Consider the following 19421-nt stretch of genomic DNA (forward strand, 5'->3'; position numbering starts at 1 on the left):
CTGAGTATTTTACCCAGATTCTGAGCAGCATGAACATCAAAGTCATTGTTATCCTCTGTTTTAATCAGAAACTTCTGTGCCAGCAGCCTTTCTCCCAGCGATCTTCATCCTGCTTTCTCCCACTCCCAGCTCACTCCCCTTGGTTTATTTGTGCGCGTGTGTGGGCCCACTGGCTCTGAAGGAAGTGCGCTCCAGCCCTGATTTATTACTGTCACCGGATGGGATGGGAACGGGGCCTGGAGCGGGTCTGCCTCCGGCCGGCCGGCAGGCGGCACGTGGGTTCTTGAATTCGTGCAGGAAAGATTTCACAGAGTCCAGGTGACTTTGAGAGTAAGTTTATTAAAGGTGGGGACAGCGAAATAAGGAAGGGCTTTGCATAGAAGGAGCAACAGGAGAGCGGGGCGGGGCTCCCTCTTTGGCTCCTTGGAAACGTTATAGGAAACAAGTGAGCCAAGGGGGCGGGGGACGGGCGCAGGAGAGGAGGTGCTGCCAGCTCACTGGGAAGTTAGAGAAAAAGGGGCCCGGAGACAGGGTCGGGGGTAATCTGCCGCTGCCATTGCTGCCCTGGGTGCCAGTCTCGTGGGGACCCTCAGGGTTGAGGAGATCCGCACCTGTGAGGGAAGAAGCAGGGGAGAGAAGGGCGCGCAGGTGTGCTCCTGGCAGGGACAGTGCGTCTCATTCAGCTTTATAACAAAGCTTTAGAGCCATAAAAGGTACCCATTCTTTTGAAAATGGCAGGGTTTTCCTGACTTGATAATCTGGAAGCTGAGGTTGCAGGACTAGTCAGGGGCCAGGTTGAAGGACTTGCAGCTGGGCACAGGTCGCATCTTCGCGCCTCTGCCTGGGCACCGAGTCAGAGCACCCCAGACACCCCGCGACCTCTAACCCAACGACTCCGCCCCCTGCGGCTGACACTGTAAACCGAGGTATCTGTTTCTCAGAGACAAAGCGGCTTGTGCAAGGACACAATGCCCAGAACAGGGAAGGGAAGAGACCCCACGTTTACTAAGCGGTACTAAGTGCTGGGCATACAGTAAAACAAAACTTAAGAGTAGATTTTTGTTTGTTTTTAGACAAATATAAATTATTTTATTTCTTCAAACAACTAGAACACCAAATGAAAAAACTAAATGTTTTCTTTCTTTAATTAAAAGCTTTTTTCTTTATTGTTGACACTACTATGGAGTGGATGTTCTTAACTGTGTATAATGGATATTCTCTTTTAAGAGGTGTAGAAAATAAAATCGTCTATGTATTGAAGAACCTATATTTAAAGGGGTAGCAACTCTGTTGCTTATGAAATGCAGGTAATCCTACAGGTTTTTATATCTGGTTTTGGGGTTTGAGGCAGAATGGTCTTCTCCACCAGGACGACCACATGCACTTCTTATTCAACAAGTTCACAACCAGCCCATCACAGTTACCCAAAAGCCTGCTCCTCGTCCTCTTCTCCCTCCCTTAACAAAGGGCACTGCTGCGTCCCTCTCCCGAAGCTGAGCTACTGGGACAGTCTCTTACCGGCCCTTGTCTTCCCATCTCAAATTCCTTCTCTACAGATTGCCTACAGAGATCTTTCCAAAACACCGTTCTGATCCTACCCCTACCTTTCCTAACACAGCACTGTGGCTCCCCCGTTGAAGTTGTAGCCTTTAGCAACACGCCACTCGGTGAGCGGCAAATCCCTTCTCCCTCTCAGCTCGGACTCCCACGGGCAGCTCTGCAGCTGGAGTCGGCAGCCTGCACCGCACACTTCCAAGCCCTGGGCCACACTTCCAGCTCCGCAGTTAGCCCTTATCTTCATCCCCAGCCCTGTTAGGGCTGCCTCCCAAAAGTGCTCACAACCAGAGCAGGTAGCAATGCCTGCAGGTACTCACCGACGAAAAGAGCAGGCAGTGGATCCCAAGTGTACTTTTACTGATAAACTTCCTACTGGCGATGTTGTAAAAAGTAAGAAGAAACTGGTGGAATTAATTTTAATGCTACATTTTATTTAACCAATATATTCCCAGTGTTATCATTTCAGTATGTAATCAATATTTTACAATCACTATTGAGATGCTTTACATTCCTTTTGGCCTACCAGCCTTCAAATCCAGTGTTTATTTCACTCTGGCGATACCTCTCAGTGTAGACTAGCCACACATCAAATGCTCAAGAGCATATGCGGAGCAGCTACCATACTGGGAACGACCACACCAGAGCACTTGAGTCTCATCTAGACATCTTACTGAAAACACAGAACCCTGCGCTCTGCTTAAAACTCACCATAAATACCTACCTAGAGACTTCAGGGTATTAAGTGGATATTGTATTTTAAAAGGTTAGTACAATACCTGGCACGTACTTAAAATGGCAGTTGCCAGCTCTGGGAATGCACCTGCTCCCCCACCCCGCTCAAGTATGTCCCTCCCACCCTCGCCTGCAGACTCTCTGTGCTTCCCTCCACACCCTGGCGTGATCCTCTGCTGGCCTGTCTGTGTCCTCAACCTGACGGAGGGCAGAAACGGGCTCTTGTGAATTTCCACTTCCCTTTTTTCCCCTCACATGTAGTAGGTGCTCGGTACACATCATTGTTTAGAAATTGAACTTGATCAACTGGGTTCCCTCCAGTAGAGTAAACTCTTTACATAAAAGTACCTCAGGTTCGCATCGGCCAAGGAAGGACACGAACACGCAGGGAGTGGAGCGCCCTTCTGACACTCTTCCCTTTACAGTCTGTCACAGAGAGCTTCGCCCGAGTGATCCACGGCTTGACAGTGGGGCACCTGACAGACCATGTCATTCAGAGGAGCAAGAGGATGATTCTGGACACTCTGGGCGTCGGGTTCCTGGGAACCGGCACGGAAGTGTTTCACAAAGCCACTGAATACAGTAAAGTAAGGGGCTCGTGTCTGCTTCAGAGATAAAGCGAGTGTGCACTCTGGTGTGCTCGTGAGTGTGCCCAGAGGGCTGTGTGTGTTCCACTGCCCTGCTCTGCATTTTCAGGGATAATACTTGATGTATAAGCATCGTTGCATACAGTCTTATGCTTCCTCTATGCTCCATTACTGGAGTGTTAATATTCACCCATTATTTTACTAAGTCACTGTCTTTAAGACCAGTCTCAACACTAGTAATATCTCATAGTTTATTGTTATTATGGTTAAAAGCACTTTTTATCTGAGCGCCTTCGAAGGAATAGCATCTACCCCAGATGATTTGTTCATGCAAAGATTTTGAGAGTCTCTGGAGAAAAGGCTGGGCCAGCACTCTGAGCAGCGAGTTGCTGAGTATGTGGGAGATGTAGCGTCCACTTGCCAAAGGATGCGCTTGGTATGGACATTTAGTTCACCTACCCCAGTACTTACCCACAAAGGGTCTTTGACAGTCGATTCAGACTCCACTCCCTGAAGCACTTACGAATCATGGTCTGGGACTGAGCAGCAGCGTCTCTTCTCACTTCCATGGAGGAAGCTGTGTATCATTCTACAAGGAAGACAGGAATCCAAGGGTTAAAAGGCTTTGATCTAGCCTAACACAAGGCATTCAAATAAGGACTGTTAATGCAATGCCTTCAAAGATGGAGAATGGCTATGCTCACGCTCTGTATCACTGACTGACACTCTTTCTTTCCAGATCTACAGTTCCCACGTGTCCAGCACTGTTTGGGGCCGGCCAGCCTTCAGGCTCCCACCGACATATGCTGCTTTTGTTAACGGCGTGGCTGTAAGGAGGTTTCTCTGTCTTTTCAATTGTTAGACAAGCATAATAATTTTCAGAGTCAAGAAATATCTCATAAATCACCTCCATTTTCATATTTTACCAATGACATCATTGATAGTCATAGAGATGAAGTGGTCTGCCTTCTCTCCTATGCAATGATTCCAGTGTTCATGTTTTAACAGTGAATTTATGCTTTCCAAATAAGTTGTGATGTGGAGGAAATAAGAAAGGATTTAAAAAACCCCCTCTAAGGCATCTCAGCTTCAAACTCTGAACTATAAAGCAGAGAACATAAAACCCAGTAGCCAGACTCAGTTCCCTCTCAATTCCCTTTTTTGTGGCCAGTACCACTTTCCCTCCAGTAACCAGCCTTTCATTCGTTCATTCAACAAATTCTTATCAAGAAGGAAACAATGGCTACATGGTATCTATTATATTTTCTGAACCAAAAATCAGCATTTCTTGCCTGACAGACAACGTTGAAGCATTTTTCTGTGTGTCAAGAGCAGTGCACAAGATATAATTTGGACGTGAATGTGTTGGGGTTTCTGAGATATATTTATGGTTTTGGGGTCAGTAGCTCAGAATATTGAAAGTTAATCCCAATGGTGCATCTAGCAATAAATATCCAGTAAACAGTGGAAAATGCACCAGCACATCCAATAAACATAAAAATCCATTTTTAAATAAATTTCTGGTGATTACTATTTCATAGAACGAAAAAGCAAACGGCAGGGATAAAGAAGAATAAAACCTTATAGCAGAAAATAATGATTTAAAAATATAGCTTAGCATATAATCTTGGTTCAAGAATTCTTGCAACTTCTCCGTAAGTTTAAAATTATTTCATAATAAAAGGTGCAGAAGTATATGGCCTTATATGGAATAAATGGCACTAAAGTTTTAGTGACTTGTTAGAAGGGTGGTAGAGGAAGGGCAGGAGGATGAGGAACAGCCACCTAATTCCACAGCTTTGTTTGTAAGGGGACTAGGGATCTTTTCAGGGGCTGTGGCAGAGAGCCGGCCACCTGAGTGAGACCCAGCCTCCTTGGGGCTCACTAGCTGCTCCCTGAGGCATTGCCTGCTCTTGGCAGAGGACAGCAGGTCCAGGGCCCAGCTGTGTCATCAAGAATCACACCCAGTTCATAGGTTTTTATTTTCAGAGAATCAAGATCTAAACATCTCCCATCAAACAAAGTAATTACTAAACTAAACCCTTACTGGCCCCAAAGCCATTGCATTCTAGGAAATACATTGTGGTTTTTGGTGGTTGTTTATGTCTATTTACACAGATTCACTCGATGGATTTTGATGACACGTGGCATCCTGCCACCCACCCTTCCGGAGCTGTCCTTCCTGTCCTCATGGCTTTATCAGAAGCCCTACCTCCAAGTCCAAAGTTGTCTGGCCTTGACCTACTGCTTGCTTTCAATGTTGGGATTGAAGTACAAGGCCGATTGCTGGATTTCTCCAAGGAAGCCAATGACATACCAAAAAGGTATGGGAAATATTTGCCCCACGGGGAGATAGCTATATTCCCTTTCATCTGTCAATCATTACTTCTGTAGAGCTTTCTGACGTAAAGGTTGGCTCAACGGAAGATGTTATCATTTATGTTGCAGAAAGTCAGGTCACCAGCCACACATCAAACCATGTATACAAAGGTTTGACTTCAGAAGTGCTAATGAAAAATCTCCCTTGGGTTTAGAAAGTCAACCTGGACCATGAAATACATTGGGGTCTCTCATCCCAGGGTGGCTCGGGTCATTCTGGCACTTGTGGGGACCCTGAATATTCCTGATCCCATCAAAGCAGCATGTACTTTGATAGGTGTTGGGGTTCTTCAGACTAATGAGAACATCCAGACTATCCTAAACCTGACAGTTCAACCCCTGGGTCAAAAATGGTCAAGTGTTCACTGTCTCATATGGTTCAATACTGCAGTTATTTTGCCACTTGGTCCAGCCTGCTGAGAGAGGCGTAGACGGGAATACTGAGTAAACTTTCACAGCTTCTACAAGGCCCTTAATTTTTATGGTTACTTACATGGACTTTCAGCAATCGACAACTTTTGCCCTTCCCCAATAATTGTAAAACTATCATTTATAAAGAATTTACTATATCTCAGGCACTGCTGTAAGCATATGAATTCATTCAAAATCACAAACCTTGAGATAGATACTATTATTGTCGTCATGTTACATTAGAGAAAACAGGTACAGAGAAGTTGAAGAATTTTCCCCTAGATCACTCAGCTAACAAGTGGAAGAGCTGAGATTCAAACCCAAGCAGAGTGTGTGTCCACTGTGTAAGCTCCTGACCACTACACCACCCTGCCTCCTGGTGGGTGAGGATTGTAAACCTCCAGCTCTTTTCTTTGCTTTTTGCTTTTCAGATTCCATCCCCCCTCAGTGGTAGGAACTTTGGGCAGTGCTGCTGCTGCATCCAAGATTTTAGGGCTCAGCGTGACAGAGTGCCAAGAGGCCTTGGCTATTGCTGTTTCTCATGCTGGGGCACCCATGGCAAATGCTGCCACTCAGACCAAACCTCTTCACATGGGCAATGCTGCTAGGCATGGGATAGAAGCTGTTTTCCTGGCAATGCTGGGTCTCCAAGGAAACAAGCAGGTCTTGGACATGCAGATGGGATTTGGGGCCTTCTATGCCAACTATTCCCCCAAAGTCCTTCCAAACCTAGATTCTTACACTTGGCTCCTGGAGCAGCAGGATGTGGCTTTGAAGAGGTTCCCCGCACATTTAGCCACCCACTGGGTGGCAGACGCAGCTGCCTCCGTGAGAAAGCACCTTGTAACAGACAGAGCCATGCTCCCCATTGACCACATTGAGAGAATTGTGCTCAGAATTCCAGATGTCCAGTATGTAAACCGGCCCTTTCCAGGCTCAGAACATGAAGCCCGTCACTCCTTCCAGTATGTGGCCTGTGCCACGCTGCTCGACGGTGGCATCACTGTCCCATCATTCCACAAATGCCAGATCCACAGGCCACAGGTGAGAGAGCTGCTTTGCAAGGTGGAGCTGGAGCACCCTCAGGACAACCTGCCAAACTTCAATACATTATACTGCGAGATAAGTGTCACCCTCAAGGACGGAGCCACCTTCACAGAGCGCTCTGATACCTTCTATGGTCACTGGAGGAAGCCACTGAGTCAGAAGGACCTTCAGGCCAAGTTCAGAGCCAATGCCTCCGGGACGATGCCCTGTGACACAGTAGAAAGGCTTATAGAGACAGTGGACAACCTGGAAAGGCTCGAGGACTGTTCTGTGTTGACTGCACTTCTGAAAGGACCCTCTCCACCGGAGGCAGTTCCACAGTCTGTCAAGCATTTATCAGTTTCATAACACAGTCTCCCCTGAGGCTTACCTTTATCTAAATGACTTTATATTGGGGGAAATGCAATGATCTGTTCGTGGTCTGCCCGGAAATAAATGCAGCCTGGTAGGGAGAGTGCACACGCAGAACTGGATACTTATGGAGAGGGAGGCTTGTTCTGTAAATTTGCAAGACTCTTCCAAGTACCTAGAGCAAAATAACATATATGCAAGAAGCACAGAGTAATTAATTTCATAAGCATTCATAAAGCTGAATTTCAAGTCACCTGTGACTTGCTTATAAAATTAATCTTTTCAGAGGACTTTTCTAAACTTCATGAACCTCAAGATGTGGGAGGAATTTGAACCTGTATGTACATTTGCAGATAGTGGACAAGGGGCCTCTGGTCTGTTGTGCTGCCAACAGATTTCTTAGATTATGGGTTATTAGAAGCTCTGCACAGGGCAGGGAATGCTGTTGGGTTTAAAAATAAGGGCTTAGGGGGTGCAGATCCTGCCTCTGCGACTTCCTAGATGTGATCCTGGGTGCGCTAGGATCTGCCTTAGCTTCTCTATTTTGTAAAGCAGAAATAAAAAGCAGTATAAAAATAATAATAAAGCAGTTTGGCTCCAGAAGCCATGCTCTTAATGACTACACCACGTCACGTTTCATTACAAAAATATTTTTTTGAGGAATGAATCATGAATAAAGAGTCTGAGATATAATAAAGAATGACAACCAAAAAACTGTACACATCTATGGTTACATAAATATTGACTATATAAAATATCTTAGGAGTTTAAAAACTGCAATATTAGCAGTGAGTTATTATAGTTAGTATATTTTAAATTCCTGGTTGTTCAAGAAAAGGACAAAGCTATTAACTCTAAACCTTGATTTGAATGTATGCATGTTGTTATTTCTAGGGTAGCCATTACCAAAAAAGCAGAATATATCACTTCTAGGTTAATGGAGAGATATATGCAATCAGGAAAAAAAGTAACTCATAGGAAGACAGGAATGGAGGGGGGTAAGAAATATAGAAAAGGCAAAACAGACATAAAATTACATAAAAACATCCAAATATAGCTATTGGATATATTTGAACAGGACAGTAAATGGACTAAACACTCCAGTTTAAAATGACAGACCATGAACACATGTTTAAATGTTTCATAGCTTTGTTAACATCTCACCCCCTTATTAATTCATTCAAGTGTCCAGTTCAGTAAGTTCTAGTAAATTTATAGGTTTGTGCCAACACCACTGAAATCCAGTTTTGAGATCTTCTGTCACTGCAAAACATTCTTCATGGCTGCGTGCCATCCATCCCCATTCCCCTCTCCAGCCCTCGGCAAGCGACGACCTGCTTTCCATTGCAATAGTTTTGTCTTTTCCAGACATTTTCAGTAGTAAATGGAATCATACAATATGTAGTCTTATGCGTCTGACTCTTTCACTTAGCATACCAACTTTAAGATTTTTCCACATACATATCAGAGCACTGTATTCCCTTTGATTGCTAAATAGCACTTCATTGTATGAATATTCTACATTTTGTTTACCCATTCATTAGTTAGAGAACAGTTGAATTATTTCCAGTTTGGGGCTACTATGAATAATGCTTCTCTGAGCAATCTTATGCGTATTTCTGTGGGCATCTCTTTCCATTTCTCTTGGGTAGGCACTTAGGAGGGAGAATGCTGTATCATCTGGCAAGTACATGTTTAGCTTTATAAATACTGTTTTCCAAAGTTGCTCCTATCATATTATATTTCCACCAGCAATGTCTAACAGTTCCAGTTTCTCCATATCCTCGCCAGCCCTTAGATTGTTAGTTTTCAAAATTTTAACCAGTCTAATGAATGTGTAATAGTGTTTCATTGTGATTTTAATTTGCATTCCCTTCATGACTAATTCTTGCCTGTTTTTGCCAATTGTTTTAGTTAGCTTATCTTATTATTGAGTTCTAAGACATATTTATATATCTGGGTATAATATCTTTGCCAGATATATGCTTTGCAAATATTTTATCCCAGTCTGTGACTTGTCTTTTCACGCTTCTGTTGGTCTCTCTGCGGGGGGCGGGGGGAGGGTTGGGGGTGGAGGAATTGAACAAAAAGGAAAAAGGACTCGTGGACATGGACAACAGTGTGGTCCCGTTAAGGGGGATAAACGGTCTTGGAAAAAGAAACAATAAAAATAAATTTAAAGAAAAAGAAGAGCACAAGTTTTAAATTTTGATCAAATCCATATTATCATGTTTTCAAAAATATACTGTTCCTGCTTTTTGTGCCATCAGAAAGCTTTGATTTTTTAAAATCCAGTTATATACTTTACTCAAGATACGTAAAGATATAGAAAAGTTGAACGTAAAAAGATGGGGAAAATATGGATGGAGTATTAACAAAAGAAAGCTGCAATAAATTCCTATCATATCAAAATGTGTAGGATATTGCCAACGCCGCACTTAGAGATGTGCAGTGCTCCGCGGGGCTGGCCCTGTGTGACGTGGGCCCCGCTGTCCCACGGGACGCAGCGTGTTCATTCTGACGGATTTGTCTGGACATAGCTAACAAAAGAAAAGAAAGAAGAGGTGGTTTCTATAATGGCCTTGAGATAAAATGTACTTATTATCCTGTCTCAATACATTTCAGAAGTTCCTTGGGGCAAGATCTGAGGGCCATTAATAATACCCTTGAATAACTCCTGTTAAAAACACGACAGTGGACCCAAAGGGGAGCCACTTTTACGCTGAGCCCCGTATCAACCAAACCGATCACAGTGTCACTCCTCCCTGGAACGGAATCTTAAGCCGGTCGACCAGAATCCTCCTAATGAGCACTAACGAGTTGGGTCATCTGCCTGTTAGACTCCTGCTATCCCCCGAAGGAAAGTAACTTTGCAATAACCAACCTGCTTCTCTGTCAAGAGTAACTTCCTGTTCCTGCTCCCTTCTGCCTATAAAAATCTTTTATTTTGTAAGCTCCTTGGAGCTTCTTTCTCTCTGCTAGACTGGATGCTGCCCCAATGGAATCAATTTTTGCTCCAACTCTTAAAAATTTTAGTATGCCCTGGTTGACCTTTCAACACCCCTGACAGCACATCAGAGTGACAGCAGGGCTTGGGAAAGACGTCCTCTCCTGAGGGGGTAACAGCGCTCAAGGTGACCTTGAGATGGGTTTACGCCCACTAAGCTAACTGAAGGCAGGACAAAGTTTGAGGGCATGTGGGTCTGGGAAAGAACAGAAGCGTCCTCCTCACTGGCAGCCCTACATACGCTCCACCGCACAGCGCCAGGTACAGAAACAGAGGAGGGAGGGAGGGAGGGAGGGAGGGCTTGGCTCCCCACATTCCCTTCTAGATGATTCCCTCCCGTGAGGGTCAAAAGCAAGGGCATTTGAGCCACAGTACAAGTGGGGATCTTTTATGGGATGGGAGAGTTACAGCTGAGCCCATTGTCTCTTACTTCCCAGAGGCCGAAGAACAAGCACTGAGTGTTCCTTATAGGTCCAGCCCGACCGCCAGGGACAAAACCCGCCCTTTGACTCTGGGACGAAGGCTCGGCTCGCAGAGAGGCTCATCACAGCCTCCTCGCTGCATTTGTGCATCGCCAGCACGTATCCCAGGCCTGAGTCAATCTGGCTTGGTCACCAGGCACAGCTCTGCCAGCTCTGAGGAACCCTAGCACTGGCTATTGTGTATGTTTTGGGGATCCCCAAGACCACACATTCGGGTATTCGCCAAAAGAACTTGGGGGAGTCAGCATTTAGTTGTACCTGTGGCTAAGGTTTATTATACTGAGGTAAAGGATAAATGACAGAATCAACAAGGGAAAAAGATGCAGGCAGGTCTGGGGAAATCCATGCGTAGGCTTTCAATGCCCAGTCCTTCCAGCGAGGAGATGCATGTTCGCTCCTCTCTCCAGCAGTGGGAATTCGACACCGTGGGCGCAGTTATCCTTTGGTTTGCCCTCTCCTGGGATACCGAAATCCAAGGATGCTCAGCCCCTTGTATAAAATGGCACAGTATTTGCATATAGGCTACAGCAGAGTGTGTTTACATATCACTGCGTTTGTGTGAATTCAATGTAGTGCTTGGTGTGCGGCAAATTCAAATTTGGCTTTTTGGAACTTTCTGGGATTTTTTTTTTTCCCCCAATATTTTTTATCTACAGCTGGTTGAATCCACAGGTGCAAACCCCACAGGCACAGAGGGCTGACTGTACGATGTTTCCACCCTGGGTAGAGGCTTAGCATCCAATGTTTTTATCAGTGGCTGGTCATACAGGTGCCCTCTGCCCAGCAACAATCGTAACTCCGAATTCACACAGGGCAGGTGTTCAGTATAATTCACACTGTTTGCACAGTCCAGGCAAAGTGAACCATTTTTATAAGTTAGAGAGTGGGTCGGGTGCCAAGGCTCCATGTGCCCATCAAGGACCAAACGTTATAAACAGGCCCCAGGAAAGACAGGAGCCTCTGGCCTGCCCTGTTATCTTTTTTCTGCACAGCGTTTCCCATACTGAAATGCCTTCCATTCCTGTTTGTGCAGCTTTGCAAGGTAGAGAAATGATACAGAAAAACTGGACTTTGCTTCCACTTTAGCAACTGTCTCTACTCTGTAGCACGTGAGCTCTGTCAGCTGTGTGTTCTCTCATAGCATTAACTAAAACTCATACCCAGTAGGCTTGCGGCTGTCATGGGACAAAGAGCTACAATGACTTTAACCAAGGCACTTAAACTGAGAATATGTGAATCTAAAAGGAATTTAAAACACTCATAACAACTCTACTTGGAAGGCATTATCTAAAATAGATAGCTCCAACAGTCAGATAAGCGCCCTACCGTATCTGAGCCCACCGTAAGGTCTGTGGTAGCTTATGCAGGGGAACCTTCCTCGGGATTTGAGTCAGTTGTGGGCATCCATTCAATTCCACAAATGGTATTGAGGGCTTAGTATGTGCCAGAGGATGTTTTTGGCCCACGAGATAGAGGGGTGAACAAAATAAGTAAAAATCCCTTACAAATGCGAGCTCACAATCTAGCGTGCGTAGAGAGACAAGCAAACAAGTGAACAGGAGTGGAAGGTGCTCTGCCCCCATCCTGGGCCCGCTGTGCCTGCCCCGTGGGAGCATGGGCTCCTGGAGGCTGAGTTGGATTCCGTGGCCAGCGAGCCAATGCACGTGAACCTTCACTAAGTGGGAACTAATAGCTCCCAGTTCTTCCTGAGCCACAATACAACCCGTGACCACAAAAGACTTGTGGCACTGTAGAAATGGAGCTTCCTTTTTAATTCCGGCAAGACTTCTCTGCCAGGAAGAAAGCTACAGGGAACTTAAGATAGGCACAAAGTCACAACAAGATACTCTGCTTTTCCTTCCAGCAGAGGTGTGCATATACATGCATGCACACGTGTGTGCTCTTTCCACAAGTATGTAAACACTGAAGTTCTTTCATCGCTCATTAGTGAGGGTTGCTCCACCATTCCTCTCTTCTCCTACACATATGGAGAATGTAGCAGAGGCATAGTTCTAGAAAATGATCATTCAAAAGACATCCAAAGCAGGTGTGTGTTTCAGAGCAGCTACTCTGGCTCTTGCTAAACTCTGGGTGGCTACCTAGCACATCAAAAGAATGTAGGAAACACAGCGACTTTTTAAAAAGTATCAGTCTTTATCTAAATCAAAGACCAGAATAAATACATTCACAGAAATGATGAAAATTAGCCTAGTCATCTAGTTCAGCTGTAAATGCAGAAACCAACATTCAGATATCCTCATGTCACTTAAAAAATCCTCCCTCCTTTTTGTTGAAGTTATTATTAAAGACCAGTCATATCTATATGACTCTACTGACCAATGTCACGCCAATAAATTGAATAAAATAAAAAGGAAAAGAAATAATATGTTATAAAATTTTAATAACAAAGACAAATATTATAAAAGAAAGGAAAAAACAAGTCAACCCACCCCAGTTACAGCTGGTTCCCATATAGGAGCCAACCAGGAAAAGGCCCTTGGAACAGCTCGATGCCCATCTGTTTCCAAACATGGCGTGACAGTGTTGCTTCTGACTTTAAAAAATAACAAATGAAAATGTGCTTGTACCAGAACACGGTATATCTAAATAATTCAAGAGCGGTTATCTCATTTTCGAGTCAATAAGAGTGTGTAATTTGTTTGGCTGGAGCAAAAATATTTTTACTTGAATAATTTCTTCTAAATATTATAACTAAAGCATCATTTTTCAAGTGTATTATTAAACACACCCCGCCATTTCCCCCTTCCCTCAAGAGTTTCATGCCGGGGGGCCATGCCGTGAGCACATGCCACCCCATGTTGTTGGTGGCATCCTGGCAGAACTCACATCCCTGCAGCTGCGTTTGCATGAGCATTTTTATGCAGAGGCTCGCTCTGCACCAGCAAACCTATCAGAGAAGATGTCTGAGTGGGAGGAAGTGTTTCTTGGGCGCCTGACAGCATGACTGTGAAGAGAGTTAAAATTATCAGCTCACTTTAGCCTCTCAAACACTGCAACGTTCAGAACAAAAACTCACAGGCACCGTGCGCATAGGAAATCTGTTCCAACATGTGGCTTTATTTAAATATACTGTTAGCAAGAGAAATGAAGGCTATACGTACTAGGTTCAATAAAAACTAAAGTAAGTACAATTTGATCCATACACCTGAATATCATGCAAGAAATTGCTATGTTGAAATTTTTTTCTTACAGAGTAAGCCACTGTACCATATTTTTGCCATGCATAATGTGCACTTTTTTTGCCCAAATTTTTGAGGGGAAAATAAGGATGCACATTATACGTGGGTATAACAATTACATACCATGGGTATAATGGGTATAATAATCCCCTGCATAATGCACACAAAAACATGGGTATGCATTATACACAACAAAATACGGTATTTTGAAGGCATATGTGTTCTCTCTGATTCAAAACCTTCTGGCACGATCACCTTAGGTCATAACCCTTTACCACCCCCACCGCCACCCTAATGCCAATCACCAAATACCACAACCCCTTACGGGAAGCTAATTTGTTATCAGAAAAGCAGTCACACTGACATTCCTCTGCAGGAAGAAGAACAGGAAAGCACTGTAAAACCTGCCTACCCAGCAGTAAGCCCTTCATCCTTTTCTTGCCCTCCATCCACATTATTATCTTAACTCATGGGGACTTCACCAGCAGGAAGGTTTCAGCTGGCAGCATAGGCCAGCTCAGCACCAGCTGATGGGCTTGTAGCACAGTGGGAGGAAGGCCTGAGGAGTCCCCAACGGACCTGCTGGCTGTGCAGGTCGGGACCGGCCCAAACCCGCCCGCACAGACAGGGGGCCCGGGATTATCTGAGGGATGGCACCCTCTGTTCCTGTGAACCTATGAACAATTAATTCTCAAGCAAAGAATTAAGGCGTAAGAGCGATAACACATGTGACTAGAATGAAAAAAATGCATTTCTTTAAAGTCTTCTGGAACTGATCGTGACTTTCATGAATTCATTAACTTTGTTTTAAAAAGTCAGGAGAAAAGCCTGTATTTGTCAAAGTTGCTCAGAGATCCTTTTGTAAAAAGTTAAATGCTAAAACAGACACTCAGGCAATAGGAAGTTTATGTGGTTTCAATGTAGCTCTTGTAGCCAGTAGGGTTTTCAGAAATAAAAGGCTTAGACTAACCTATTAATAATAAAATAATAAACGTTTTGCATCACCAGCATGAAATTCTGAAGACACAGCTAGAATACCCATCACGGAGCTCATTTTTGCTCAATATTTCAAGTTTAGTACAAACAGAACTATGTATTTTTAAAAACAATGTGAGATAACTTCATTTCTCCTAAAAAGAAAAAAATAATCATTATGTGCTAAAATAAAATCTTTTTTTAAAATAGCAGTATTTTTTTTAGATTGATTTACAAGTAAAACTGTCTTCAATGTGAAAACATGAACTTTAGCTTCAGACCTGGGGTGACCATCTTTACACAGTTGTCTCAGGGCAATCCTATTTGCAGTGGAAGAAAAGAATAAATCCTCAAAACACCAACAGCTCTAATAAAATTAACTTCCCTCACTCTCTCTCTTTCTCTCTGGGGTTTTATAAGTAAGTATGTAAAGCTATGCTGTATACAAATGTGTAGCAAGTCTCCAAAGATGATGTCCTGATACCCATGCCTCCCGATAATTCGTGCCCTTTTGTAGTCTCCTCTCCTTGAACTTGGCCTTACTTTTCGTTAATACAATGCAAGAGCGCTGCTGAGGGACACCTGTGGCTAGACTGTCAGAGGAGAGCCTGGGTCTTCTTGGAATGGAGGGTGCCATCTCTCAAGTAGAAAGCTCAACCACCCCAAGGGCTATGGCTGTGAGGAAGCCGGGATAACTGCCTGGAATGGCCACGTGGCCAGCCAGCCAGGCCTCAGTTTTCCCAGCCAATCCCAGCCCAGGTACCACAGGTGGGAGTGAAAATACCAGATGTCTGCAGCCCCAGCCACTACCTGATTACAACTGCATGAGAGGCCTCAAGCAAGGCCCAGCTATGCCCAGTCAACCAACAGAACCAGGGAAGATAATACATTATTGTTTAAGCCACCGCTACAGAGCAATAGATATCTGAACTTTCTTCATATGTAAAATAACAACAAACAACCTATTTAAATAAATACGGGTAAGCATCCACAAGCAACAGACTCCTGATCTAAAACAATGATTCCCAGTTCTCACTGTGGGACATCTCCAAATTGCCTCCAAAAATTCCAAGAATACTGTGGACGTTTAAAATAATCTTAAAATACAGTTGATTTTATTGTTTAGTTTGGGAAAGATAAATATATAAATCTAGCTCCTTAGAAAGGAAATTAAATATATCTAAGACAATTAAACCTGTAGATCAATCCTTTCTTTTAAAAGGTAGAGTCACCTGTGTATAAGTGATCCCTGCACTGAAAAAGTCTGGAAACAGGCCACCCTCTACTGTTGGCTTCTGGAGTCTCAAGGCCTCAAAACGTGGCTGCATGCCATACGCTGCCCGTCACCTGGGAGCTGACTCAGAATCTGCGTGACATAACAAGACCTCAAGGTAAGTCATCTACCATGAAAGTTAAAATCATGTAGTATACAGCGGTGGTTCCCAAACTTGTCTGCATATGAGAGTCATCTAGGAACCTTAGCAGCTCCAAACTCCAGGCCACAGGGACGCAGGAAATGATGTTTTTGAAACTACCCTGTGATTCCAGGTGCAGCCAGTCTGGAAACCACTGGTCACTCTAGATAGAGCTGGTTCTCAAACTTAACTGAGCAGTAGGATCATCTGGGGGCATCAGAAATACTAACGCCTGTTTCCACCCCCAGAAAGTCTGATGCTACTGGCCTCAGGTGCAACCCAAGCACTGGAAATTTTTAAAAACTCCCTGAGTGATTCTCATGTGCAACGGAGTTTGAGAACCGGAGACCTGATCCTGACTCAGAGGGTTCAAAATGGGAGCTGAGCCTGCACTACCCTTTCAGGAAGAGGATTTTGGAGTCAGTGAGCATTAGCTAAAATGAACAGTTGGCCTCATGGTTTCAGCTGACTCGCCAGGCACAATGGCAGCAGCAAGCTCACCAAGGTTCAGGTCTGCCAAATCCTGCGGGTCGCCAGGGGCTCTGCTGGCCCTTTCCTCCAGCACATTGCTCCTCTCCTCTGCTGGGCTCCTTTTCAAGTGACTAACCATGTGCATCTGCTCAGCATTAGCAGCAAGTCTCTTCACCTTCAAAAAATAGAAATAGAAACAAATGATGTCATTACCTATATGAAAACAATCAAGCAAGTCAATCTCAGAGCCTGAGCCAGAAAGGAAAGTCAGAACACCACTAGGTGATTCTATATGCCTTCAGATCCAGCACCAACAGCAAATACATATTGTAGCTCAGTCTCCAGGAAGATATTGTAGGGGACTTCTAGAGGAAAAAAAATAGAGCTATAAATCAGCTTCCTAAAAAAAGCAGAAAGAAGTTGGTTTCCAAATAGACACACACACACGCATATGTAAAACATATATACGTCTTGTATATCATACACAGTATATATATATGCTTTTCAAGGAGGTTGAAGAGAGGAATCATTTTCATAGATCAGAGCATACAGTTATCAAAAACATGAGAGAGTTAATGAACTATGCCCTTGGAACCTTTCTAAAGTAGTGATTTTCAACCCTGGCTACCCTTGAGTTGCCTGAGGCCCAAACACACCAGCTACATGTGAGTGAAGCATGAGCATGCACATTAGGGCGTCATAAAATCTCCCCCTGGTGCGTCTGTTGGTTGTCAGGGTTGGCAGCCACTGACCTAAAGCATATGGGAGATAAAACTCACAACCTTGGGGCTCTGAGTTAAAATCCCAATAAGTAGTGGATGAAAAATTGGAAACCCACAAGGAGAATTCCAACTCTTGAACCGGAAGGTATTTACATGGCTGCCAGTGAGGCCCACACTTAGAAAGACGAAATAAACTGGTATAAACATGGGGCAGGAAAAAGGTCCGCTGCTTGTGAACACACATATGTGTCCACCCAATTCTTCGATGAGGGGAGGGGGAGAGAAGGGGAGAGAGGAAGGGGAAGGATGGTGGGGAGGAAGTGGATGGGTAAGAGAAGGAGAAAAGTAACGGTGAACCTGAGAAGTAGGTTCTGGGTCTGACTGCTGGGGATCTACATGGTCTCTCCAGAAAGTATCCAGCCATGTAATATGAAAAAGAGGCATTTATTGAAGAAGATATAAGATACAAGAAACATTGTACATAGGACAATGACGGCTCAGTCCCCTTCAAAGCAGGCACCTTGGGAATTCACACAGTTGTCCCAATCGCCGTCGGCTGCCCTGTCCTATTTTCCTGAATATCATCAAAGGTCTGAAATCTCTTCCCTTTCAAAGGTGATTTTAGTTTTGGGAAAAGCCAGAAGCTGCAGGGTGCCAAATCTGGGCTGTTGCGGGGGGTTGAGTCACCTGTGTGATTTGATGTTTCACCAAAAACTCTGCATGAGACATGATGCATGAGCAGGCATGTTGTCATGATGAGGCTGCCAATCAGCAGCTGTCGATTGCTATGGCCTTCTGAAGCATCAGAATAGTTTCCAGGGAAGAATGTTCAAGCTTAACACAAAATTTGATGCAGATTCATTGCTCTACTTGCTCAGTCATTTTGAATGCAACAGCCACACAGTACACATGCCCACTCATTGGTGTCTACTGCCCCCACTGACTAGTACAGTGAAGTTGTCATTGTTTACCCATGTGAATTCCAACCCACTGTCCTTGGCTGCCAGGTTACATCAATGTCATGCAAACCATTTCATTACATTAACAATGCCTGGGCTTTTTCTGAATAGACCTCATATACCTCGTATGCTGTTGGGAAAGTTACTCAATATCTGTGCCTACATTTCCTCAGTTTGAAGGTAGGAAGCAATCTTTTTCATAGGGTTGTTGGGAGGATTAAATATAGTAAATGTCAGCTGTGTCAAAACCTAGATACTGGTGTATTTCCTCTTACTGAACAGTAGGCACTTCTTCATTTTGTTTGAGATACATGAAAAAAAGAAAAAGTTATCATTCTGGTTTTCTTAAGAATGTGCTGTAAAAAATACAGATTTAGGCTAAAGTAGATTTATAGTTATTCGTACGGAAAAAGACATGCAGGTTATGATTATTATAATAGCTTTATTAATTCAAAAGAATGTCACAATGCAAATATAAACCTACCTTTGCCCATCCCTATATATTCAATAAATACATACAAAATTGTAAAGACTGATTTAAGAGAGTTCATATAAGTAAAAGAGTATAAATAAAAAATTACTTGATTTAGGAGTACGGTGAGATGTTAACTATAGTTCCAGAGTTGGTTGTTTGTTTTAAAGTATTGTATATATAATAGATACCCCTTCTAATTCCTTTAAGGGAATGTTATAATTTTTAATTTTATTAAATTCACACTTAAATTACTCTTTAAAATATCTTTGACCTAATATAAATTATGCTGTTGGTATGTGAAACTGCCAATAAAAATCTGAAAAGAGGACTGATATATAGTTGATGTATTTGTTTAAACTTGTCTCATAGGCCTTTTGGAGTCGGGGGAAGGTGTCAATGTTTTGATTAACATCAAGATATTGTTAACCTCTTGCGTTAAAATTGGTGCAGAAAATTAGGGTATCCAGGGAACAGGCTCTAAACCTTTCTTTGTGTTCTGTGGACCTCTTTGGCAGCCTTGTGAAATGCCTTCTCAGGCTGCTTTTTAAATGTCTGCAAGAATAATTTAGAACCATCACATTACAAGCGAGAAAGCAAAAATTAGCTTGGACAGCCATTCATGAGTCTGGAAGAAAAGGCAGACAAAAACCA

At 43.6% G+C, this 19421-nt stretch overlaps 1 protein-coding gene across 1 annotated transcript; it reads left to right on the plus strand.

Annotated features, from left to right (window-relative positions):
• The first annotated feature begins 1856 nt into the window (after nt 1-1856).
• On the plus strand, nt 1857-7061 carry ACOD1 (aconitate decarboxylase 1). The gene is made up of 5 exons (XM_054586702.1): nt 1857-1940; nt 2715-2876; nt 3616-3705; nt 4995-5200; nt 6098-7061. The coding sequence occupies exons 1-5, from the start codon at nt 1857-1859 to the stop codon at nt 7059-7061; spliced, it is 1506 nt and encodes a 501-aa protein (XP_054442677.1).
• The last annotated feature ends 12360 nt before the right edge of the window (nt 7062-19421 follow it).

This window comes from Pteronotus mesoamericanus, unplaced genomic scaffold (genome assembly GCF_021234165.1).
Source record: "Pteronotus mesoamericanus isolate MK-2021 breed Mesoamerican mustached bat unplaced genomic scaffold, CSHL_Meso_final contig_94, whole genome shotgun sequence".
NCBI lineage: Eukaryota > Metazoa > Chordata > Mammalia > Chiroptera > Mormoopidae > Pteronotus > Pteronotus mesoamericanus.